Here is a 27,383-nt window from a genome sequence, read left to right as displayed (position 1 = left end):
AGGGTAGAACATGATAGAGTATAGATACCAACAGTCTTGTACCTGATGTTATCAGGGTAGAACATGATAGAGTATAGATACCAACAGTCTTGTACCTGATGTTATCAGGGTAGAACATGATAGAGTATAGATACCAACAGACTTGTACCTGATGTTATCAGGGTAGAACATGATAGAGTATAGATACCAACAGACTTGTACTTGATGTTATCAGGGTAGAACATGATAGAGTATAGATACCAACAGTCTTGTACCTGATGTTATCAGGGTAGAACATGATAGAGTATAGATACCAACAGTCTTGTACCTGATGTTATCAGGGTAGAACATGATAGAGTATAAACCTAAGTAGTCTCTTCCATGCCGATTGTTACAGATATAATTAATCTTGACATTCTGTATCCTGTAAGTGAACCAAATGTTAACCTACAAAAACACACATCAGCTAGTTTGTTTGATTCAGACATCACAGATTAGCTATCTGTTTCAGAGTGTAGAATAGTAACTGGTCAAATATCTATTTTATAAGTTTATATATACACAGATTTGATACAAATCTTTTGGAAATCTTTTCGACTATCTTAGATGCTGCAATTACTGACACCTAGAGACCAAAACTGTTTTGATGATTATTAACTGTTATATATTGATGTGTCAATGGCAGATGTTGAAGGAGTGTTGAAGAAGGCGACTCACAAAATATCAGGTGCAGTAATTCAAGTGAGAAGGTACATGCCAGAGAGGCGTCAGTCAGAGGTCTCAACACCATGTGATGATGCTCCTGCTGTTCTGCCAGACACAATCATAGTGACAGGATGTGGAGATATCTCTGATGATGTCCTGGACATGTACTTTGAGAGCAAGAAGAAGAGTGGAGGAGGAGAGGTGAAATCCATTGAGAGAACAGAGGAGGGTGGATCGGAGGTCCTTGTCACATTTGAAGACCCCGAAGGTTGGTATTATCAATTCATTTTCTGCTCACACTGAAATCACCTCCATGAATGTTTCTCTTTGGTGTATGTTATCGTCTTCTTCCGTCGTCTGTCAGCCTGGACATCCATTAGCACTGGAGCATGAAATCTGTAGTTTCTTGTATGATGAGTGTTGCCTTTAATTTCTATTAATGTCTGGATTGGATGCAGCACTTAAACATCTGTAGACCCTGAAGGTAAACTAGAGTTGACATGTCACCATGTTATGAGTCAGGCGACTTTAGATCATGAAATATGTTTGTTTATTGCTTAATGCCACACTTAGCAATATTCCAGCTATATGGCATCTGTCTGTAATTAATCGAATCTGGACATGACAATCCAGTGATCAACATCATGAGCATCGATCAATACTTTTGGGATACAATGACATGTGTCAACCAAGTCAGCCAGCCTGACCCCCTGATACTGTTAGTTGCTCCTTAGGACAAGCATGGGTTGCTGAAGACTGATTCTAACCTGGATATTTACGGGTTCATGAAATATGTACCAGCCAACGTTGGTATTACTTGTCCATATGGTTGTACGTGTTGTCATTGGCATAACCACACATATCCTGTCTTCCTCTTCTCTGAGAAACAAGCGATTGCTTCTACCTTTCATGCCAAACATTTACAATTAATGGAAATTGTTTACTGTCAACTTTTTTTAACATTGGGACCATCTCCTCTTTATTTCAAGTCGTCAAGAGAGTGTTAAAGAAGGGATCTCATAAAGTACAAAGCATGGACGTTAAAGTCGCCCTGTACAAGCCCCGGCCACCAACACCTCCACCTGTAGTGTCAACAGACACTATTGTAGTGAAAGGGTGTGGAGAGATCTCTGATGATGTCCTGGAGATGTACTTTGAGAGCAAGAAGAAGAGTGGAGGAGGAGAGGTGAAATCCATTGAGAGGAGAAATGAAGGTGGATCAGAAGTGGTTCTTGTCATATTTGAAGATCCTGAAGGTAATTTCACATCATACAATATTTCTGTGGTCTGAGAAGCAAGATGTTTATTGGCTTATTAACACATGCGTTTACTTTAGAATAAGAACAAAACTGAAAATAAATCCATGGACCGACACTATCCCCAATAACAAATTCAGATGAATGTAAGTTGAAAAACAGTCACATCCATTCACAGGGCTCGATTTAGTGCTTTGTTACTTGCACTGGTGGAACCCAATATTACAAAGTGCAACCTAGTTATTTGTCTAACTTGCACCAGGTGCAAATAAATTTTTGAGAAATAAATCAACAATGAACATAACATTATAAGCATAATTATGTCAGTTCATTTTTCTTCTAAACTTTGAATAATTCAATAGCATATTTCTTTGATTACATGTTGCAATAAGAGCAGTGCAACCAGAATTTGGATGGTGCAACCAGGTTTTTATCTCAGGTTGCACCTGGTGCAAGTAGGTTAACATCTCTTACATCGAGCCCTGATTCATAATGAAGGCCTCCAATAGTTTGAATATTGAATACAAGCTCCTCCAGCAGTTTTCAGGACCCATTAGTGTGATGGCCAGCTACAGATAGTCAATTCTTTTTCATAGAGATCGTCCTTGGGGTACATATATGCATTTTCTGCGCTGAAAATGTCCTGTGACAGTTGTATCAATGTTTTAATAACAATATTGTACAATAAATAAAATCTTTTTTATCTATTATACGGCCCCCACCTCGTGGAGTTACCTCCCGCTACGCATGCGCAGCCAACCAGATAAGCACCTAGGCCCGTATCATCATTCGTTTTGCTGTCACTCCATTGAACGGATGTGCCGTGTAGAGCTGAACTCCTTCCATAAAACGAAGTTTAAGAGAATAATGTCTGGGACACCACCACCTGTATGTATGGTCTTTATTTTGTCCTATGAACGGAACAGTAAGGCTTTGTGGTCGGTTGTCTCATAATTGTGACTTTGTATTAAATATTTTACGCTAACTTTCCCGTGGTTTACGCACATGTTGCTTTGCCATGGCGGGAAGTTTAGCGTGCCACGTGGTTGTCATATTGCGTTTTAACCAAGTATTTCTTCCGGTAATTAGCATGCGCGTAATTTTCAATGTCTTGTACGTGTATATTTATGCTGCTGGCTCCGCTGTTAGCTACATGCTTGCGTGTTTGCTTTCAGGCGTTTTCCGGTTGTACTGTCTGCGGACAAAGTATACCCAGAGCAGACAGGCATGACAAGTGTCTCGTTTGTCTAGAGAAAGTCGGACATAATCCCGACATATGTGAAATCTGTATGGGCTTCTCCCCCCGAGCCCAGAAAAGACGGGCTGCCGATTTCCTCTTTTATAGAGAAATGCGAGAGGCGGGAGGGGAACTGATTCAGGTTTTGACATGTCTGTAATCACACAGCTTTTTCAGCAGCACATGGACTCCGTGAAGTCCCTTGTTCATGAGTCGGTTGGAGGTCTCCGGCAGGAGTTCCTCGCCCACTCTGAGCAGGGGACGGAGAGTCCGGGGGTGGGATCGCCGAGCCCGGCTTGATCCCTTGGCCTGGAGGCGTCTGTAGATCCGTTGCCTCTGGCTTCGGGTCCGGACGCCTCAGCTACCGGGAGGGGGAGGGTTCGCTCACAGTCCCCCTCTCGGTGTTGGCGCAGGGTCCGTTGAGGATTCCTGGGGTTCCGGTCCCTGCGCCGTCCCGCCCCATGAGCGCGGAGGAACCAGTTCTGCCTGGTATTCCTCCCGCGTCTCGGGACCGGGTTCGAGAGTGTGGTGTCGGGTGCTGGAAGCGGGGAGCTCCTTCAGCTCTTCCCTTCCCTCTGTGTCTGGTGCTAGGCATCGCCCACCGGTGGGGGTTTGGAGTCCCTCTTCAGCGAGGAGACCCAGCCTCTGGCTTCGGGCTTGGGTCACCGGTCCATGGATGTTAGGGAGTAGAGGCGGGCGCTTTCCGTTCGGCGGCCCCGCGAGAATGCGGCAACGCATTGTTTATCCCCCAGGCCGCGGTGCCTACCAGCCGCTCGGACTCGGCTGAGTTCCGCCTGCCAGGCGAGGCGTTTGCCCCTAGGCAACCCTCGCAGACGCTGCTCCGCATCTTGCCGTCCCTGGTGCAGGACGTGGTGGATCCCCTCCTGGTTGGGACACGCCTCCGCTTTGACTTGCCTGAGCTTGTCAGGAGGTACCAGCTTGGGGACGATTCTGTCGGTCGCCCTGGGGGAGGCTCGGCTTCCTTCGGTGCAGCTAAGGCTGCCAGGCAAGGGCGTTTGGTGCCACAGTTTGCCCTCGGGCGCCCCCCTGCGGCAGGCTTACCGGACCTACGAGGAGGTTTACCGGAATGCCATGCAGCAGGTGCGGGTTGTCATCCACGAGGCCTACCTCTCCTCGATTCAGAGGTCGGCCCTGGAGGCTGAGGGGAATGCTGGGGACGTTTCGCATGTCATTCTCCTCCGCCAACTATCCAAAGTTCAGGCCCACCTAGCGCGCGACTCCTTGTGGTCAGCGGCGTCTACGGTGATGTGCGCAGTCATGGGGATGCGCAAGCTGTGGCTGTCGACCTCTCGCTACTCGGCAGCTACACAGCAGACCTTGCTGGCCCTTCCCTTCTGTCTGGGAGCGACGTTGTTTCCTGGGGCACAGCAGGTCATATGGGAGGCTGCCGCTGCAGCTACCTCCTTCAAGGATTCTAAGGCCTTGTTGGAGCACCCGCGGGCTTCACGCGCTCCCGTTCCGGCTTCCTCCTCCGGGGTGCAGCCTACACCCGAGTCTGCCGGCTGGCTTCGGCCGCTGGGCAGGGGTAGGCGGAGGAGCCATCCCGCCAAGGGTAAGGGCAAGGAGCAGTCCTCTTCGCCTGGCTCCCAGCCTTTTCACGGGCGCGGGAGGTCTGCCCCGACCTCCCGTTAACCCAACAGGCTGTCGCCGTGGGTCCGTCCCAGTCAGCTCCGCTACTCGGGACCACTCTCGCTCTCTTACCACACGTCCCAGTGGGAGGCCGCCTCTCTCTATTCCTGTCGGACTGGGAGAAGGCAACAAGCAACACTTGGGTGCTGTCCACCGCCAGTGTCGCCATCTACCACTGTGGAAGCCGAGGCCCGCCAGAATTCACGGCATACGCCGCACTCCGGGTGCTGTCATGTCAGGTCAGGGCGGGTATACCGCGAAGACGAGTTCAGGCTTTGCTGGACAAGTCCGCACATAGAGCGATACCACCGGTGGGGAACAGGCGGATTTTATTCCACGTGCTTCCTCGCTCGAAGAAAGACGGCGGGTTCCGTCCCCATTCTCAACCTCAAGGGGTTGAATCGCATGCTAGAGGTTCCATCCTTCAAGATGGAGACACTTCGCTCGGTGATCTCCTCTGTTCAGCCCGGCGATTGGCTCACGTCAATCGACCTAAAGGATGCGTTTCTACATGTGCCCATACATCCATCGTTCAAGCAGTACCTCCGGTTCTCTTACGACGGGATGAATTACCAATTCACGGTGCTCCCCTTTCGGCATATCCACTGCCCCCAGGGTGTTCACCAAGCTCATGTTAGTGCCAGCTACCCACACTCGATCGCAAGGAAGGCGTTGTTACCCTTACCTCGACGACTGGTTGCTCAGCGCGCTAACTCAGCCAGCGAGCCTAGATTCTACTCACACAGTGATAGACATTCTAATTCGACTGGGGTGGATCATCAACCTCAAGAAATCCGACCTGGTACCCACCCAGGACTTGTTTTTTCTCGGGTCGAGGTTCCAAACTCACAAGGATCTTGTTTCCTGGGAGTCTGTGTTTATGCATATATGTACCCCAAGGACGATCTCTATGAAAAAGAATTAACCAAACCTGAGGAGGTTTTCAATTCTTTGAAGAGAGTCGTCCTTGGGAATGAAACACTCCCTTCTCCCGCAATTCTGTTCACTGATTTATTCAGCAGAAGGAATGATGATACGGGCCTAGGTGCTTACCTGGTTGGCTGCGCATGCGTAGCGGGAGGTAACTCCACGAGGTGGGGGCCGTATAATAGATAAAAAAGATTTTATTTATTGTACAATATTTTTATTAAAACATTGATACAACTGTCACAGGACATTTTCAACGCAGAAAATGCATATATGTACCCCAAGGACGACTCTCTTCAAAGAATTGAAAACCTCTTCAGGTTTGGTTAAGTTTATATCATAATCCATTATGATCATTGGTATTCATACACAGCAAAGTATCTTTTCAGAAAAGAGTCACTACGATGTACACATTCTGTCTGAGGTTGTAATTTTGAATGCACATGACAGCATATAAAATAGTTCTCATGAATCCTGTTGACTTTTAATCAAAATGAAAAATGACCCTCAAGTATCTGTGCTGATGCATATTGGGAGGACATTGGTTCAGCATGTATTTTGAATGGGATTTGTTTTAAGTTGAACATGGTGTTCAAAGTCAATTATTTTTGCATGCGAGGGTCGATCTTGACCTGATGGCCTCATTCATGCCCCGTAGTCCTGACATTGCGGACATACCTGACACATACGTACAACACATTGCAAATCAACGCCAGTTATCATGCCAGTCTGGATTCTAGAGTGAGGCTACGTCAGCCGCTCCATTGGTTCACTGTACATTCAGCACAAATAACTCCAAAGTTTCAGAAGAAGCACTCATGTTCTTATTCACTGTAAATAAATGTGTGTCTGCTTTGTTTGAAGATGTCAAGCGAGTGTTAAAGAAGGAATCTCATAAAGTACAAAGCACGGACATTAAAGTCGCCCTGTACAAGCCCCGGCCACCAACACCTCCACCTGTAGTGTCAACGGACACTATTGTAGTGACAGGGTGTGGAGAGATCTCTGATGATGTCCTGGAGATGTACTTTGAGAGCAAGAGGAAGAGTGGAGGAGGGGAGGTGAAATCCATTGAGAGAACAGAGGAAGATGGATTGGAGGTCCTTGTCACATTTGAACACCCAGAAGGTTGGTATTACTGATTCATTTTCCGCTCACCTTGAAATCACCTACATGAATGTAGAATATCCTGGGTTTGGGCAACAGGAAAAGATTATTATGGGATATGTAGAATTGTTTTGACAGAATATGCAGCTTGAAAAGAAATTATTAAAAAATGTACAACAAAATGTTTTAATATCAAAACCAACTAAATAGTTTATTTTTATGTGAACTTGACGCTTCAGCACTCCTTATGTTTTATGTCACTAAATAAAGGTGAGCTTCTGTACCAGTGGTGTATGATGTTTCAGACATGCAAGCTGTCCTTCAAAGGAGTCACCAGATAGAAAGACGCCCACTCCAGGTTTCACCGTACACTCTCCCCTCGCGGTCATCCCGTCGTCGCCCACAGGCTGAAGACTCATACTTTAGTGCAGGTTTGTCACTGACCAGTGTTTCAGTGGGTCTACTGCAATCAACATTCAGGGATTCATAGATTGATACTGAAGCCATGATTCTATTTTGGTGAAGTTATACTGTACAATAGTTGCAGGTGTCCATATATTTTGAAGCCAATTTTTTTTGTCAGTTTGTATGGACTGTGTATACATCATCATATCACTGAACAGCAAAATATAGTGAAGTTATTATTTAGGTAACAAGTTCTATGGATATACAACTTCTTACAATATTTGAGATGTTTTGGTTTCGAAGTTAACGCTGTTATTAAGCAATCATCTACACAGAAACATTGACTATGTTATTGTAGCAGGGCGTGATGACATCCTTACCTTGTCAGCTTGCTGATGGGGTTAACCTCTTTGGTCATGTGGACAAGGTGTCCGACTTCGGATTAGAAGGTCCGTGGTTCGAATCCCAGAACGAGACTCAGAAATTTTATGGCCGCTACATTGGCTCCCAACGTGGGGCTGAGCACGTTCATATCAAATTTGAGCAAAACAAGTCTCAGTACCCAACTATGTGACTCGGGACGTGCCTTCTGTTGACGGGGGAGTATGTAGCAAGGCGTGGAGTCATCCCACAGATAACATCCTTACCTTGTCAGCTTGCTGACAGGGATAACCTCTTTGGTCATGTGGGCAAGGCGTCCGACTTCGGATTAGAAGGTCCGTGGTTCAAATCCCAGAACAGCACTCGGAAATTTTATGGCCGCTACATTATAATAAAGAAGTTGTATATCCATAGAACTGTTTGACTGGCATTCCAGTGAGTAAATGAGAAACTTGCAACATTGTGGACACCAACTCCTTGTTTATTGAATTCAGCAACATTTTTTTATAAATGAATGTATGTGATGGGATGTTTCCATAAATGCGGTAAAATATTGTCCATTGACAGCAAGACACTCCATCATGACCATATTTTCTGTGGTATTCAATGTTTTTTCCAAGCATGTTTCCTGCCAACAACAAGATTCAAGTATGAACTTTGCCGAAGTGTTGACCTGTTTGAATCAGTGATAATGTCTCTTTCTGTTTTAGAAGATGAGGGTCAGGATGATAGTGATGATGATGAAGATGTGTTTGTTCTACTGGTGGAAGGGTTGTCCGATACTCTGGGTGAAGAAACTTTGTTGTTCTATTTTGAAAATCGACGCAGAAGCGGAGGAGGCGATGTGGATTTGGTGGAGATTGACAGAGACTCAGCCACAGCTCTTGTCCACTTCAAGCAAGGCGATGGCAAGTGTAACAAATAAGAATTAATTGTACCCCAGACCTAAGAAGGTTGGCGTTATATAGTTGTCCCAAGGAATTTGTCCATCTATCCATGTGTTGAAAGACATAGCTCAACCAATAACTTGAGAAGCAATGGGTGGATTGTTTTCAATTTGGGGACCATCTTCTTTGTCTAGAGGAGAGATGCAAAAATCAGATTTGATAAGTTTACATATTTTGAACTTTAGAAAACTCATGTTAATTTTTGTTCATGCAATAACTTGAATACATTTTCATGTATCATTTCAAATTTAAGTTCACCTATTAGGAGAGGTGCTGCAAAAGGTTTGTTATGCTGTTTTTAATTTGTCAAGAATTAGCACAATTTACATCATCTTGAACTGAGGAAAGATTGCCATGGAAAATTTCTTCAACCAATAACTTTATATTCATTTAATGGATTGTTTTGAGGTTTGGGTAGTGGTTTCTTTGGTAATAGTTAACAGTGCAAAGTTTCATTCAGATTTGTATCCCCCTCAACGCGTTTTGCGGGGGGTATTAAATGGACTCCGTCCGTGCGTGCGTCCGTCCGTCCGTGCACATTTGTCTTTTCCGGAGAAGAACTCTAAAACCGTTCAATATTTCTTCACCAAACTTGGCACATACATGGATCTGGTGGTGTACTGGTGCCTTTTGGTAGTTTTGGAATTCTGAATTAAATATTTTTGGCGTTTCCATGGCAACAAGTTCGACTTTGACTGAAATTAGTGGTAGTGCTCTTTTCCGGAGCAGAACTCTAAAACCGTTCAATATGTCTTCACCAAAGTTGGCACATAGATAGATCTGGTGGTGTACTGGTGCCTTTTGGTAGTTTTGGAATTCTGAATAAAATACTTTGGGCGTTTCCATGGCAACAAGTTTGACTTAGCCTCAAATTGTAGTAGTGCTCTTTTCCGGAGCAGAACTCTAAAACTGTTAACTATTTCTTCACCAAACTTGGCACATAGATAGATCTGGTGGTGTACTGGTGCCTTTTGGTAGATTTGGAATTCTGAATAAAATATTTTTGGCGTTTCCATGGCAACAAGTTTGACTTAGACTGAAATTGGTGGTTGTGCTCTTTTCTGGAGCTGAACTCTAAAACCATTCACTATTTCTTCACCAAACTTGGCACATAGATTGGTCTGGTGGTGTACTGGTGCCTTTTGGTAGTTTTGGAAATCTGAATAAAATATTTTTGTCATTTCCATGGCAACAAGTTTGACTAAAACTGAAATTAGTGGTAGTGCTCTTTTCCGGAGCTGAACTTTAAAACCGTTCAATGTTTCTTCACCAAACTTGGCACATACATAGATCTGGTGGTGTACTGGTGCCTTTTGGTAGTTTGGGAATTCTAAATTAAATATTGTTGGCGTTTTCCTGGCAACAAGTTTGACTTAGACTGAAATTGGTGGTTGTGCTCTTTTCCGGAGCAGAACTCTAAAACCGTTCAATGTTTCTTCACCAAAGTTGGCACATAGATTGGTCTGGTGGTGTACTGGTGGGATAATGATGACTTTGTCTTCTTGTTATTTTGGCAATTATATTCATATTAATTAATTTTGAACTCTGAAAAATTCTTATGTCAAATTTGTTCAGCATATATCTTGATAACTAATGGATGGATTGCTTTCAAATATCTGTGTAAATGGGACAGGTGTCCCTCATAATCATCTTGTCATGAATTGTTTTCAAGTTTGGTGAACACTGTTTATGACTGGATGAAAATTGCAATGCACCAACATTTTGCATGACCCCAACTATTTAACAATGCAAAAGGCCGAAACATCACAAGTTGGTCAAATGTGCCCAGTTTGGTTTGGATAGGAACAGCACTGAGATGTTTTCGTAACATGTTTCTAAAGTGTCATAATATGTTGGGTTGTTTAGCTGAATATGTTGGGTGTCATTGTCAGGGATATTTGTGAGGCCTGGTCATAGTTTGTGCTTGTATTTTTAACTATTACCACCCGTGAAGGTCCGTGAAGAATTGATCTTCAGTAACCCATGCTTGTCGTAAGAGGCGACTAATGGGATTGGTTGGTCAGGCTCACTGACTTGGTTGACACATGTTATCGGTTCCCAATTGCACAGATCGATGCTGATGCTGTTCATCCCTGGATTTTCTGGTCCAGACTCGATTATTTACAGATCGCCACCGTATAGCTGGAATATTGCTGAGTGCGGCATAAAACTAAACTCACTCACTCATTTAACTTTAACCAGATCAAGAAATATTTAATTCATATTGACATTTCCAATTGAAAGTAAGTTATTGCTTCATACAGCCGGAGTGTCAGTTTTATGTAATATTTCACTACCTGTATTGACACAGTTGTTTTGAGAGGAGTACCATCTGATTCAATGGGTTAGGCTAACAGGAAATGCCAGCAAATCTAAATATACTACAAATTGTGTTTGGTTCTTTAAAGAATAACGTCATGACACAGGAGTAGGGAGACAAGCTTAATTGCCACTTGATCAGCTGTTTTATTCATTCACCCACTGCAAGCTAAATAACTACATGGGATCGTGCTCACCTGGAGCTAACAACATTAAACAAAGGGACATCTGTTGGCCTATCAATATAATGTTTGAATTACAGGTAATACAGAATGTGCAGTCAAACACTTTCAATTGCACTTAGTCACCCCAGTCAGAAAAATCATTCAGGCTCAACAAATGTAATTAAGTTTTATTAGTGCTGGAGTAATTGATCGAATTATCAGTCAATAGATCGATCTTGCATCAGCAATATTCATAAAAATTAAACTTTAGAAAGTATGTTTCTTCTTGTTCGATTTGTTAATCAAGACATAAACAACTGATGCAGTTTCCTGACTGACTCCTGGCTCATAAAACTGCAATGTACTGCAATTATCCTTGATTGTGGTAATAATCAGTGCCTGTTTCATTTGCACAATTTTATGATTGAACTCAGATTATCGATCTGTGAAGGTGAGGAACCATCACTAGCAGGTGGATACAACACTCTATAAACCGTACCTAGGTGATGATATTGTTTATGCTATTTCTTTTCAGTTGTAAAGAGAGTTCTACAGAAAGCTCCTCATCTCCTGGAAAATAAAAAGATTGAAGTCTCTGAATATCTACCTTCCAAACAGCCAGGACTGGTTACCATAGAAACAATCCTGAAGGGAAAGAAATTAGGAACAGTTGTGAAGGTGGAGAAATTTGGATCGAAGACAAGTGATGATGTACTAACAATGTACTTCGAGAACAAGAGGAGAAGCGGGGCGTCTGAAGTGAAGGAAATCATTCCAGATAAAGAAGAAAATGCCAAATATATTGTTTTTCAGACTCCTGAAGGTACTGATTTTTTACCCTATCAAGAATATTGATTGTCCAAACGATCACAGCCCACTTGTCAGATATATTTATTCAAGCCTAGGAAATACATGATTTTCTTTTCATTGATTCATTAAAAAACACTCATGTAATTCTCATAATTTGTCTTAGGAAATGGGTCATGATCAAGACTAATCCATTTAACAACCTGTGTAACACCTGGAGAGTAAGAGATCGGTGACATTGGTGGTATTCAGGCATGAGACAAATGGGGAGGTATCTGATAAATAGGGAGGTATCTGACAAATGGGGAAGTATCTGACAAATGGGGAGGTATCTGACAAATGGGGAGGTATCTGACAAATAGTGAGGTGTCTGACAAAGGTCTAGGTATCTGACAAATACGGAGGTATCTGACAAATAGTGAGGTGTCTGACAAAGGGGAGGTATCTGACAAATAGGGAGGTATCTGACAAAGGAGAGGTATCTGACAAATGGGGAGGTATCTGACAAATAGGGAGGTATCTGACAAAGGGGAGGTGTCTGACAAAGGGGAGGTATCTGACAAAGGGGAGGTATCTGACAAAAAGGAGGTGTCTGACAAAAAGGAGGTGTCTGAAAAATGGGGTATGTGACAGAAAGGGAGGTACCTCACAAATGGAGTATCTCACAAATAGGGAGATATCTGACAAATGGGGAGATATCTGACAAATGAGGTATCTAGCAAATTGGGAAATGTCTGACAAATAGGGAGGTATCTGACAAATGGAGTATCTCACAAATAGGGAGATATCTGACAAATGGGGATATATCTGAGAAATCGGGATATATCTGACAAATGGGGAGATATCTGTCAAATGAGGTATTTGGCAAATTGGGAAATGTCTGACAAATGGGTATCTGACAAATGGGGAGGTATCTGACAAGTGGAGTATCTGGCAATTAGGGAGGTATCTGACAAATGGGGAGGTATCTGACAAAAAGGAGGTGTCTGACAAATGGGATATGTGACAGAGAGGGAGATATCTGACAAATGGAGTATCTCACAAATAGGGACATATCTGACAAATGGGGAGATCTGACAAATGAGGTATCTCACAAATTGGGAAATGTCTGACAAATAGGGAGGTATCTGACAAATGGGGAGATATCTGGCAAATGAAGTATTTGACAAATTGGGAAATGTCTGACAAATAGGGTATCTGTCAATTGGGAAGGTATCTGACAAATGGAGTATCTGACAATTAGAGAGGTATCTGACAAATAGGGTATCTGACAATTAGGGATGTATCTTACAAATGGGGAGGTATCTAAATAATAGGGAGGTGTCTGACAAATAGGGAGGTATCTGAAAAATGGGGAGGTATCTGACAAATGGAGTATCTGGCAAATAGGGCGGTATCTGACAAATGGGGAGCTATCTGACAAATACCAAGGTATCTGACAAACAGACATATATCTGCCAAATAGGTAGGTATCTCACAAATAGCAAGGTACCTGATAAATAGGGAGGTATCCGACAAATGGAGTATCTCTTAAATAGGCAGATATCTGACAAATGGTGTGGCCCTTTTGACTTTTTGATGCGGCCCTTTTGTCTTTCTTGTGGCCTTTTGACTTTTCTGTTTTGAGGCACTTTTGTCATGCAGCCCTTTTGACTAGGACCCTCTGAATAATAGGGGGGTATTCACTGGGTTTGTCATGTATGTCCAATTCTGATTTGTTTGACAGAAGCGGAAGCTGTTGCCAAGCGAAGCCACACTGTAGATGGGCACAAGTTGATGGTGAGTTTGTACAGACCTCCCACCCCTCCTCCACCCCGGCCGCGCTATCGGGACAAGTTTTTGATCACTGGACTGCGAGAGAAAACCACAAAAAAGACCTTGATGAAGTTCCTGAAACAAAAACTGGCCTGTCATCCCAAGGATGTTATGTATGGAGAGGAACCTGGAAATGTTCTTGTAAATATAGATCAACAAAAAGGTCCTTTAAGTAAGTATGTGTTAAGCTTTATTTCATGTAAGAAACATTGCTTTTGAGAACTACAGCACAAAAAATTAGCCAGGGATAAATATTTAGATGTATAATAAAAATCAGATGTCTCCATGTTCTGATTCTCTAGAAAATGCCTTGTTCACATAAATCTGCCATGGCTATTGAATGCTCAGTGTGAACACTTGTAAACATGATTGATTAAGTTGGATTATGTACTATTAAGAGACATGTGGATATCTATAATATGAATTTAAGAAAAATAGAATATGCTAATATAGACCTATATATAAAGAACGAAACACGTTGGAGAAAAAGGCAATTCTGTTTTTATTTTTCTATGTGATATATATACAGTGGAAACCGCCTAAGTAAAGACCGCTTAACTAAACAGACCTGATAAGTAAACACTTTTCTTTGGTCCCGGCAACTTTCTTCATTAATTATCACTATTAGAGTCTGGTTAACTAAACTCGGATAAGTAAACAATACCGCCTAACTAAACGTCTTCTAGTGGACCCTGGAAGTAAATTACTTAACAAAAGAGACTGGATAACTAAATTAGCGATCACCACATAATCGGACATGAGGGTCAGTCGTGTCAGTCTCCAGTCAAACAAACATCCTGCTTACAGCTCGCTGGTGTCAAGCAGTTGACAATACACTGACAACTGGAGGCCAGCCCTGATAAGTTGTTCATTGTTGTTTTATGGTTGTCATTTGCAGGTTTTTATAAGTTTGGATAAGTACAATACCTGATAAGTAAACAATTTTGGCGAGTCCCTTGAAATTTTACTTATCAGGCTTCCACTGTATATCATACCTATTCAGAAATTGAACGTGAGAGAAAGTAGTCCTATGTGCTTGTCTTTTTGTATTTCACCCTGTCACAGACCTAAAGAAGATACAGCGTGTTTGTAAGAAGCATCCTCTGGATGGGGCGTTCCTGGAGTTGTCAGCAGTGCCCATCTCCAACTGTATCCGTGTCGATGGCATCAGCGCCAAGACATCGGTGGACACACTAACATTCTACTTTGAAAGCAAGAAGTCAGGGAATACCATAGAATGTGATGTTGAAAAGGTGGACATTGTTGAGGAACCGAGACATGCCATCGTCTTCTTTAAAAATCACACAGGTAAGTAGTTGTTTTGCTTGTTTGTTGTTTAATGCCACAGTCAGCAATATTCCAGCTCGATGGCAGGGGTTTGTAAATAATCGAGTCTGGTCCAGACAATCCAGTGATCACCAGCATGAGTATTGATCTACTCTATTGGGATATGATGACAATATACTCCAATACGTCCCATCCCTCAAAATGTATGGATATCAACTTCTTTATTTTGAGGGACTCAGCTTTTCAGAGTATGTTCTTACTCCTTCATAAAAATATACTCCAATACGTCCCGTCCCTCAAAATTTATGGATATCAACTTCTTTATTTTGAGGGACTCAGCTTTTCAGAGTATGTTCTTACTCCTTCATAAAAATAAACTCCAAAATGTCACGTCCCTCAAAATGCAGAAGTTGACATCCATAAATTCTCGCCTTTCTAATGATGATGTTTAGAGTTTGATAGATGTTCCTGTCAGTATTTAGTCATTTCAAGTAGCTACAGTGAAAATGAAATAATGTCATTGTTATCCCCCACCGCGCGTTTAGCGCAAAGCAGGGGATATAGTATTAGTCTCCGTCCGTCCGTCCCTTCGAATTGGAATATCTTAAGAACCGTTCCCTAGATTCTTTTCATATTGGGCACCTAGGTTCATCACAGTATAAGAAAGGCCCAAGTCAAGTTTGGTGACCTTGACCTTCATTTCAAGGTCACAAGGTGACTTTAACGTTTTACCTGCATGTTAAGCTATCTCAAGAACCGTTCTCTGGATTTTCTTCATATTCAATACCAAGCTTTATCTAGGGAAGGCGGAGGGCCCAGTCGATTTTGGTGACCTTTACGTAATTTTCAAGGTCATGGCGACACTTTGAAGATTTCAGCATGTAAACCTGCATGTTAAGCTATCTCAAGAACCATTCCCTGGATTTTCTTCATATTCAAACCCAAGCTTTATCTAGGGAAGGCGCAGGGCCCAGTCGCTTTTGGTGACCTTCACATAATTTTCAAGGTCATAGCGACACTTTGAAGATTTCAGCATGTTTACCTGCATGTTAAGCTATTTCAAGAACCGTTCTCTGGATTTTCTTCATATTCAATACCAAGCTTTATCTAGGGAAAGCGCAGGGCCCAGTCGATTTTGGTGACCACGTAATTTTCAAGGTCATAGCGACCCTTTGAAGATTTCAGCATGTTTACCTGCATGTTAAGCTATTTCAAGAACCGTTCTCTGGATTTTCTTCATATTCAATACCAAGCTTTACCTAGGGAAGGCGCAGGGCCCAGTAAATTTTGGTGACCTTCACTTAATTTTCAAGGTCACAGAGACACTTTGAAGATTTCAGCATATTTACCTACATATTATGCTTGTCAGCAAGATACCTCAAGAACCATTCACTGGAGTTTCTTCATATTTGACACCAAGCTTCATCCAGGGAAGGTGCAGGGCCCAGTCAATTTTGGTGACCTGCACTCAATTGTCAAGGTCGCAGAGACACTTTGAAGATTTCAGCATGTTAAATTGCATGTTTAGATAGCCAGCATGATATCGCAAAAAATATTCACTGGATTTTCTTCATATTCGACACCAAGCTTCACCTAGGGAGGGCCCAGGGCCCAGTCAATTTGGGTGACCTTCACATAATTGTTAGGGTCACAACGACACTTTGAAGATTTCAGCCTGTTAACCTGAATTGTCAGCAAGATATTTTAAAAACGGTTCACTGGATTTTCTTCATAGATTTTCAAGACTTCCCTTGAATGTTTTTCAATAAGTAATTTCTTTAGTACTAGTTTTGCATATTTCATGCACTATGATATGTGTGTGTTTGAACAACTAATGAGAGCTTGACTGGTCATGTTTTTGTTGACATTTAACTTCATCTTAAACTTTCAATACTTTATAAATTTGATTTGATAATTTGCGGCGGGGGATTATGTCACCTTAGTGATAATGCTTGTTTTGTATTAATCTATCCATCCTCGATAATCTCCAGGGTATACGTTCTGATAAATCTCCACTACAGCTCGGCCCAATGATTTTATTACCTCCCTTTGCTGGCTCCGCATTCTCACAGTAGCCAATCAGATAAGCTGCAGTTACAAACGAGCTTGCAAGTGTCAACAAAAATAGCAGTCGTAGCCGCGAATGTTTGTTCGCAGTGCGACTGAGACTTTGGGGAAAACATACCGACAAATTGACAGGTCTGAAACTTTAAATGATATATATGCAAGAACTCCTTCTACCTCTTTCAGAGTACCTCTGCAACAATATATTATTGTGTTGCCAAGTTTAATCAGTTAGATAATTTAAAAAGTAAAAGTGAGTTGTGATTGGTACTCTCAACCACCCAGTTTAAACACCTGATTGGATAAAAAGCCAACCAAGGGAGGTAATAAAATCATCGTCTCGAGCCGTAGATGCATCCAGGGTATAGTGGAGATTTATCGGAACGTATACCCTGGAGATTATCGAGGATGTAATCTATCATGCTGTGAACAATGTGCATTAACTGGCAGAGCTCCAGATAAGCTTTTGGCCATACTTTTGATACCCATACTTGTGAGACTAAGTGGGTATTTCCAATTTCAAGTGGGTATCTATACTTTTTTATACCCACCATATTTTTAAAATCCGGGTATTTATTTCAAATAACGAGTTCATTCGATAATAGAGATAATACAAGATCCTCCAGGTTAAAGATGAATAAAAAATATTGCTAAATTATAGCTAATAGCTAATACAGCTTTATCCACTCGTGCTGTGAGAAATATTATGTGCCTTAGTCTACATCTGTTTTGGTGCCGCGAACAGCTGATGTTACAAGTTCATTTAAGATATCACCGTCAATTGAATCTGATTGTGAAATGCAGCACTTGCCTTTTAATTCATCTAGCAGTCAATTGGCTTGAATTGATTCGATACGCAACACGATTTTGACGTATTGGGTAAATACGCATTGTTATTTTGACATAGCGTAAACGTAAATATTTAGTGTTTTTTCATACGCTGGTATATATTTTTTTTGCGTATTTCAACTTTTCTACAGCGTATTATATGCAAATACGCAGCTTATCTGGAGCTCTGACTGGTATGTGCTATGTGTGTGTGTTCTTGTTTAGTCACAACCAATAGCACATTGGCACAGAGACTTGTTAAGCACCTTCACATTGTTAATCAGAGTTTCCTTCGGGTTATGGCCACACAATACTCAGATTATGTATTTTCCTTTTATACTCCTTGGCAGTTGTTTTGACACATTGATGAATCATGTCAAGGTCACCCCATGAAGAAAAATTTGTTTCAATGATATCTTAAGAGGCATTAACGGTATCAGTGTATGTCAATCAAACGTTCATATCATCCTCTGGAATGGGTCCGCTATCTGAAAAGATATGCTTTAGACATAATATAAATATTTGGTATTTACTGTTGAAATCAACTGAGATGCTGATACCTTGCCTTGCACGCGCGATGCACCTGATCTGCAAGCACTACCCGTGTCCTGCACATGCGCTGCCCGCACTACTCGTCTTGTGAGGAACACATGGTTCACACTGACAAGCAATTACTTTCTTCACCGTGATCCTTCGTAGCCTAGTGGATAAGCTAGTTAAGCGAAGGTTTGCAGGTTTGAAACCCGGAATCTGCACATAATATTGGATGGTTTCAATAATGTGATATTTTACGATCGTATTCAGTAACAGCAAGACAAAGTTATGTCAATCTTCAAAACAAGTAAAATAATTCAAAGTCAAGGGCTATTCCTCAGAACATCCTCCGGCTGCAGGCAATTCTGTAGAAATTCCCTGGCATTTCTTGGAGAATGTCCACAAAACTGCCTGTTGAGGTTTACTCTGTGAAAGGAGAACCCAGGCAGACAATAGAGTGGCGTCACTGGAGGTTAATAATTTTAGTTGTTTAGTTTATTTCACTGAAGCTCATGTGGTGAATACAAGTCAGTCATGTTTGTGATAATTCATTTTTGGAAGATAAAATCTAGTACACATTGTCCTAGGAGTGAGGTACTGAACCTGTGAGCCACCTTCACTGAATGGCCCTGGAATCTGCTTCTTTAAGGACTGAGCAGCTCTTTGTGATTATGGCTTGTTATCCCCCGCAAAGCTTTTTACGGGGGGTATTAGAATGGACTCCGTCCGTGCGTCCGTCAGTCCGTCCATCAGTCCGTCCGTCCGTGCACATTTGTCTTTTCCGGAGCATAACTCTAGAACTCTTCAATGTTTCTTCACCAAACTTGGCACATAGATAGATCTGGTGGTGAACTGGTGCCTTTTGGTAGTTTTGGAATTCTGAATAAAATCTTTTTGGCGTTTCCATGGCAACAAGTTTGACTTAGACTGAGATTGGTGGTTGCGCTCTTTTCCGGATCATAACTCTAGAACCGTTCAATGTTTCTTCACCAAACTTGGCACATAGATAGATCTGGTGGTGTACTGGTGCCTTTTGGTAGTTTTGGAATTCTGAATAAAATATTTTTGGCATTTCCATGGCAACAAGTTTGACTAAAACTGAAATTAGTTGTAGTGCTCTTTTCCGGAGCAGAACTCTAAAACCGTTCACTATTTCATCACCAAACTTGGCACATAGATAGATCTGGTGGTGTACTGGTGCCTTTTGGTAGTTTTGGAATTCTGAATAAAATATTTTTGGTGTTTCCATGGCAACAAGTTCGACTTTGACTGAAATTAGTGGTAGTGCTCTTTTCCGGAGCAGAACTCTAAAACCGTTCAATATTTCTTCATCAAACTTGGCACATAGATAGATCTGGTGGTGTACTGGTGCCTTTTGGTAGTTTTGGATTTCGGAATAAAATATTTTTGGTGTTTCCATGGCAACAAGTTTGACTTAGACTGAAATTGGTGATAGTGCTCCTTTCTGGAGCAGAACTTTCAAAACCTGTCAATACTCTCCTTCCACTTTTCTATATACACACCTAAATATTTGATATAATCATAACTCGTAGACATAATCATGAAGAGTATTTTGCCATTGCGGGGGATATTGATGACTTTGTCTTCTTGTGTTTGTTATAGCAAGGTCCAGGATTTTCTAGAAATAATCAAGCATGTGATCGGATTAAAGTGTTGGCTAAGTCTGTCAAACAGAAGTACAGATAACTTTCTCTTTAATTAGCTACTGGCATGAAACTTCCTGAATGTCTTGCTCATTATCATTCTGGAATGATGTTATTATTAATATTAATACTGCAATATTTGTAAATTTCTTGTCAATGTGGCTAGACTGATGAAATGTTTAGTTTTAAAGTCACACTGTACATGTGTGCTTCCTCTTTCCTCAGATGATGTAGCTTGTCTATATGCTTTATTCTTTTCTATATAGGTTAGTTTATGGTTGAAAGTTGTACTGCCTTAGATAGGAAGTGATCTCATGAAGTGTGAAGTGCTTCAACTTGGGTAGATAAATGTATGGGCTGTCAGCTGTCACCAGTTTTTGTCAGCAAGGCAATATGTTTAGGGATGGGGCTGCTTCTGTTTTTTAATGTATTGTATACTATTTGTAGGTATTCTTGTTCCAGTAAGCTATTGATTAGTGAGATGTAACTTTCACTGTCCACTCCTGGTGTTCAGTGTTTTGTAGAACTAATCACACATAATGTTGGAGGAAGGTGTTGGAAAAATCTGTTAAACGGAAGTACAGCTAACTTTCTCTTAATTAGCTACTGCCATGATACTTTCAGAATGTCTTAGACCCGTGAAGGTCCCGGGTTAGAATTGGTCTTCAGTAACCCATGCTTGTCGTAAGAGGCGACTAACAGGATCGGGTGGTCAGGCTCGCTGACTTGGTTGACACATGTCATCGGTTCCCAATTGCGCAGATCGATGCTCATGCTGTTGATCACTGGATTGTCTGGTCCAGACTCGATTATTTACAGACTGACACCATATAGCTGGAATATTACTGAGTGCTGCGTAAAACTAAACTCACTCACTCACTCACTCAGAATGTCTTACCAAAGAATGAAGTAGCTAATCAGGAATTGTTTGCAAATGTCATGACCCATGGAACTGTTTGTTTTAAAGTAAAATCAAATATATGTATTTGCTCTTTCCTCAGATGATGTAGCTTGGCTATATGCTTTTCTATATAGGTAAATTTTGTTGAAAGTCATACTGCCTCAGACAATGATTTTTCCAAACTGGAAGTGATCTCATGAAGTGTGAAGTGCTTCAACTTGGGTAGATAAATGTATGGGCTGTCAGCTGTCAACTGATTTGTCAGCAAGTTAAAAGTTTCTGGCAGAAAATTATTGGGATTTAACAGCATGTTTTCTTCTGTTTTTGAATGTATTGTATACTATTTGTAGGTATTTTTGTTCCAGTAAGCTATCAGTTGGTGAGATGTAACTTTCACTGTCCACTCCTTGTGTTCTGTGTATGTGACTATGTGTTTTTCATCATGTTTCAGTGATACCAGAGATTTTGGGCAGATCCCACAAGTTGGAAAAGGCAGCGCTATCTGTATCCCTGTACACTGAATGCTTGGGCTCAGGAGGGGGACACAGCGACCCCATATGGTTTAAAGTACCGCCCCCTATTGCTGTAAAGAATGTTGACTCTTACAAGATGGAATTCATCCGAGATTCTAGTCTTAACATGAGGAATCTACAAAAGCAGTTGCAAGATGGGTACACTGATCTCAAGTTTGAGTCTGATGGTTCTGTGACTCTTGAATGCACCCTTACCAAAGATGTGCCTGACGCCAGAAAGATAGCCAAATCATGGCTGAAAGGTGCAACTGAGGACTTGGAGCATTTTCTGTCCCTGCTCATCACAGAGAAGGTGAATGTCCTTCAGGAAGTTTGGGATGATGTGACAACAGAAGTTCAGAAAATGAAAATGCCAAAACAGGGTGCGGCAACTATTTATGTATTCGATGAATCGCATCTGATAGTTGTGGTTGGCCATAAGCTGCTTGCAGAAAACCTGTCTAAACAGGTGAAGGAGGTCGTAGCCACTGTGGAGGGAGACCATGAGCGGAAGAAGAAAGAAATTACCGAATCAGTGGCAAATCTCAAGTCATGGCAGTTACGCCTACTGCTGGCTCTTGGCTTCCCCAGTGAGATGATGAAGAAATATGAACACCTGAAAGTTGAAATTTGTGTCAAGAAAAATGTGATGACACTAACCGGGTTGATGTCTGTAGTAAAATCTGCAAAAGTTGACATGTATGAAACAACAACTAACTTCAAAGACACATCTTTGTCGAATCTGTCGGATGCCCAGATGATGCTTGTTCAGAAGAATGATGTGAGGGAGTACATCGTGAAGAAACTGAAGCTGAAACACCTAGTTGGTGTCTGGGAGGCAGACAATGGTAAACTGAAAGTGTATGGAAGGACGGATGCTGAAGTGACGGATGTATCTCACATTGTGAGGCAGAGCGTGGTCCAGCAATTGATAAACCTGGACCCAGAATCTGTCCCACTCCTGGACTCTACAGGATGGAAGAGGATCAATGACGACCAGACGAAGAACAGAGGAGACACGGTGAAGATCATCATAGCACACGATAAGTCTCATATTGTTATAGCTGCTACAGATGAACTGGTAGCTGGGGTGGCAGAGGAGGTGAACAACTTCCTCAAAGAAAACACAGTGTACAGCAACACTGTCCAGTTTCCCAAGGGGATCCAACGTTTCATGACCATGCATCTGGATGGGGAAATCAGACAACTTTCAAGTACTTTTCAAGCTCACTCTGTTCAGATAATATATCAAAAGTCTTCACAGGATTTTACAGTGAAAGGAACCAAAGTTGGATTAAGAATTTGTATGTCAAAACTAGAGGAAATCTCAGGAAAGGTGATGCACACAAGTCACCTGTTTGGCAAACCAGGGATTTGTAAATTGATCCTGTCTGAGAAAGGTGATCAACATATCAGAAATATTGAGGAAAATGGACGGTGCGTGATAGAAAGAAACTTTGATACCCAAAAGCATCCAATCTATGGCAAGAAAGGAGAGCAGAGGAATATGAGATCAGGAGGAGGGATTCAGACCTTGGCAACATGTGACCTTGGAGCAGGCCGAACTCTGAGTGTATGTCAAGGTGACATTACACAGATGAAAGTGGATGTTATAGTGAATGCAGCCAATCAACAACTGGCACACATTGGTGGACTTGCCAAGGCTATAGTAGACAAAGGTGGGTTCAGAATCACACCTAAGTTGCATTTCAGGTGTGTCTTGAATTTGAGGTACATGTATAAATGTTGCAGGGGTGTGTCAATAATAATGACAAGCTGCAGGTGTGTGTACGGTGACGTTTATTCAAACGTCATATATCAATTATTCAATTGATCAGTCAATCACCCTGTAATATAAAGAAGAATGGTATACATTAATCTAAACATGCAACACGTACAGTTACACATAACAAGTTCATAATAAGTCAATATTCATATTACTACTAATATATAAAACACTACATAATGGTAATAATTCAACATGCACATGATGCACTTAAATGATCATAGACATGATATTTAAATCACACATAGATAATTACATACATGATAGTAGATAATGTGTTCATACCCTGTGGGTGACACCGGGGTGTGTCTATATACCCACACTAGTATTTTCTGGATTATTACATTCTTAAACAAATAATAAGTACAATATTTTACTATGGCGACATTATATTGTAGAAAGCCAACTTCTTGTTCAACATTACATTCAAACTATTATTCAAGTCATGCTCTCACATATTTAGACATTTCATATTGATAAATTAATAGGTATATTGGCTACTTGCTATCAAATATTAATATTTACAACACTTCACATTATTTATGATATATTTAATGGATAGGTTGAAATTCTATTAAGGTTATAATAAAGTAAATGTCTAACCTGAGCTAAGTAGAGCGGCTTCTCCAGTACAGAGTTGTTAGCAGTGTCACTAGAAAAATGTGCAAATGCTATGGAGGAAAGCTGTAGTTATGTAATGTTAATCAAACAGGAAGCTGAGGGCTATTGTATTGAAAGCTAGGCAGGAATGGAATACCCTGTCCACCCTAAACAGACCAACTGCTTTGATAAGTAATCGAAGCACATACAACTAATGAACATCAAATAACTTGAAATGATAAATCTAATACTTTATTGCTCAAGACCCGTGAAGATCCAGGGTAGAATAGGTCTTCAGCAACCCATGCTTGCCACAGAAGGCGACTATGCTTGTCGTAAGAGGCGACTAACGGAATTGGGTGGTCAGGCTCGCTGAATTGGTTGACACATGTCATCAGTTCCCAATGGCGCAGATCGATGCTCATGCTGTTGATCACTGGATTGTCTGATCCAGACTTGATTATTTACAGACCGCCGCCATATAGCTGGAATATTGCTGAGTGCTGCGTAAAACTAGACTCACTCACTCACTCAGTATTGCTCAAACTATAAACACAATATCCTGTTACATAGACATAAATAAATATGCACATCCTGTTTGTGGAGTGGAGCAAAGAGTGCACCCTATGCTTATCTTTGAAAATCCATACATGTAAAAACTCTTTTTACCAGTACAGACTTCTTTTTAAATCATGTACACAAAAAAAGCTGAAGAATTTGAAAATGTGTCACAAGCATAGATCATTTTATTATCAGCCAGGAATCAGTAGTCATTTAGCAGGCATGGCTTACGGTAGTTTTTGTGTATGGAAACATAATAAATAGTATGCTTTGTTAGTTGATGAAATGCCTTTATCATATGCATAACTTGACAACATGAGTATTTAGATTGGAATTTTTAAATGTTGAATTATTTTCATTGTACATGCTCTTTGAGTTAGGTTCTTAGTTGGTTTTAAAATTTGAGTGACATCGGTGTAAGGACAGGGTAGCCAAGGGTCATTGTTGAACTTTCGGTTGAAAGTAAGCATTTCCTTTTTGAGAAACCATAAATATTTTGTAGAAAACCAATGAAAAGACAAACATACAGAGACACCATTTTCTTTACATCAGTGTTAGATTACTGTTATTGGACATAAATGTCCAGAAGTATCCATTGATAATTGTTTAGGGCATCACAGCAACAGTGTCATAAAAATGCTGGTAAGACTACAGAATACCGGATACCTTCCGCCATCTTTGAAAGCACGCGAGTTTACTTAGGGTTAGGGTTAGGGTTAGGGTAAGGTTTAGGGTTAGGTTTAGGGTTAGGGTAAGGGTTAGGGTTAGCATTTGGGTTCGGGTGACGTGACACTAAACAATATGGCTGGTAGGTATCCGGTATTCTGTAGGTGTACCAAAATGCTAAATAGAACTGTTGTACATTCTTAAACATCATTTGTAGGTTTTGCAGGTTGTATCTATCACTAATCGGACTGGTTACCCAGCCTTTAACTCATAGCTGTTTCTGTGTCCATCCATGTCTAGATTGCAAAGCACGACGTTAAACCCAATTTCACCTCACCTCACCCAGATTGCAGAATGTGATAGTCAAGGTAACAGGGCTACAGAGTCTTTTGGCTCTCATTTTATCACAATTACTATATCTTATAACAAAACATTTCTTGTATGCAGGAGGACGATCCATTCAGGCAGAAAGTGACAAGATAAGACAGAGTCAGGGTGACATACGTGTCGGAGAAGTTGCAGTCACCAGCCCAGGGAACCTACCCTGCAAGCTTGTCGTCCATGCTGTAGGACCAATATGGTCGGGAGGGACAAATGATGAACAGGGTCTTCTTCAAGAAGCTATATATAACAGTCTTGAGAAAGCTGACAGTTGTGGCTTATCCTCCATTGCCATACCTGCTTTGAGCACAGGTATTTATAGATACCCAGTAGCAGCAGCTACCAACAACATCATAGAAGCAATACAGCTCCATTTCACAGACACTCCAGGGAGTCAGGTGATGAACATCTACGTGTGTGACAACAACGCCTCCACAGTCCAGGACTTCATGCAGGCTGTAAAGCAAAGGTTTGCAGCAGAAGCTGTAACTGTAGGAAACAGAGATGGATCTGTGGAAGGTGGTGTGGTTGAAGACAGACATGTTCCAGTAAACAGAGGAAGACAGAGAAAGGGGCAAAGTAGGTTCAGTCTGTCAGTTTGCCACATTCATTCTGAAATGTTTAATCCTATTCAGACAAATTATCCAACACTAAACACTATTCAAAGAAATTATCAGACACTAAACACTATTGAAAGAAATCATCAAACATTATGCACTATTCATTGTAATTATCAACCACTAAACACTATTCTAAGGAATTATCAAACACTAAACAGTATTCAAAGTACTTGTCAAACATTATGCACTATTCAAAGGAATTATCTAACATTTTGCACTATTCAAAGTAATTATCAAACACTAAATACTAAAGGAATTATCTAATGCTAAACACTATTCAAAGGAATTATCCAGAACTAACCACTATTCAAAGAAATTATCAAACACTAAACACTATTCAAAGTAATTATCAAACACTAACCACTATTCAAAGTAATTATCAAACACTAAGCAATATTGGAAGTGATTATGAAACAATAAGCACTATTCAAAGTAATTATGAAACACTATCGGTATCCAAAGGAATTATCAAACACTAAACACTATTCAAAGTAATTATCAAACACTAACCACTATTCAAAGTAATTATCAAACACTAAGCAATATTGGAAGTGATTATGAAACAATAAGCACTATTCAAAGTAATTATGAAACACTATCGGTATCCAAAGGAATTATCAAACACTAAACACTATTGAAAGGAATTATCAAACATTATGCACTGTTCAAAGGAATTATCAAACACAACACTATTCTAATTAATTATCAAACACAAAACAGTATTCAAAGTAATTATGAAACACTATCGGTATCCAAAGGAATTATCAAACACTAAACACTATTGAAAGGAATTATCAAACATTATGCACTGTTCAAAGGAATTATCAAACACAACACTATTCTAATTAATTATCAAACACAAAACAGTATTCAAAGGAATTGTCAAACACTATTCGCTATTCAAAGTAATTGTCAAACATTATGCACTATTCAAAGGAATTATCAAACACAACACTATTCTAATTAATTATCAAACACAAAACAGTATTCAAAGGAATTGTCAAACACTATTCGCTATTCAAAGTAATTGTCAAACATTATGCACTATTCAAAGGAATTATCAAACACAAAACAGTATACAAAGGAATTGTCAAACACTACGCACTGTTCAAAGTAATTGTCAAACAGTATGCACTATTCAAATGAATTATCAAACTCTAAACAATATTGAAAGGAATTATCAAACATTTTGCACTATTCAAAAGAAATTGTCAAACACTAAACACTATTCAAAGTAATTGTCAAACATTATGCACTATTCAAAGGAGTTATTAAACACT

At 40.9% G+C, this 27,383-nt stretch overlaps 1 protein-coding gene across 7 annotated transcripts in view; it reads left to right on the top strand.

The window, feature by feature from the left end:
- The window catches only part of LOC124265190 (protein mono-ADP-ribosyltransferase PARP14-like), a 215,893-nt gene that overhangs the window by 10,383 nt on the left and 178,127 nt on the right, over positions 1 to 27,383 (top strand). For 3 of the 7 annotated variants that reach the window (XM_046699981.1, XM_046699986.1, XM_046699979.1), the window contains exons 4-13: positions 665 to 952; positions 1,674 to 1,940; positions 6,619 to 6,882; positions 7,167 to 7,292; positions 8,358 to 8,555; positions 11,613 to 11,900; positions 13,611 to 13,871; positions 14,765 to 15,007; positions 21,429 to 23,168; positions 25,550 to 26,062. In XM_046699981.1, coding sequence (XP_046555937.1) covers positions 665 to 952; positions 1,674 to 1,940; positions 6,619 to 6,882; positions 7,167 to 7,292; positions 8,358 to 8,555; positions 11,613 to 11,900; positions 13,611 to 13,871; positions 14,765 to 15,007; positions 21,429 to 23,168; positions 25,550 to 26,062 — 4,188 coding nt within the window. The remainder of the gene's footprint in view (positions 1 to 664; positions 953 to 1,673; positions 1,941 to 6,618; positions 6,883 to 7,166; positions 7,293 to 8,357; positions 8,556 to 11,612; positions 11,901 to 13,610; positions 13,872 to 14,764; positions 15,008 to 21,428; positions 23,169 to 25,549; positions 26,063 to 27,383) is intronic. The other 4 variants (XM_046699984.1, XM_046699983.1, XM_046699982.1 and 1 more) reach the window with 4 other exon arrangements.

This window comes from Haliotis rubra, unplaced genomic scaffold (assembly GCF_003918875.1).
Source record: "Haliotis rubra isolate DU_JTF1 unplaced genomic scaffold, ASM391887v1 Scf966, whole genome shotgun sequence".
Taxonomy (NCBI): domain Eukaryota; kingdom Metazoa; phylum Mollusca; class Gastropoda; order Lepetellida; family Haliotidae; genus Haliotis; species Haliotis rubra.
The sequence above is the reverse complement of the archived record's forward strand: the minus strand, read 5'-3'. Positions and strand labels throughout refer to the sequence as shown.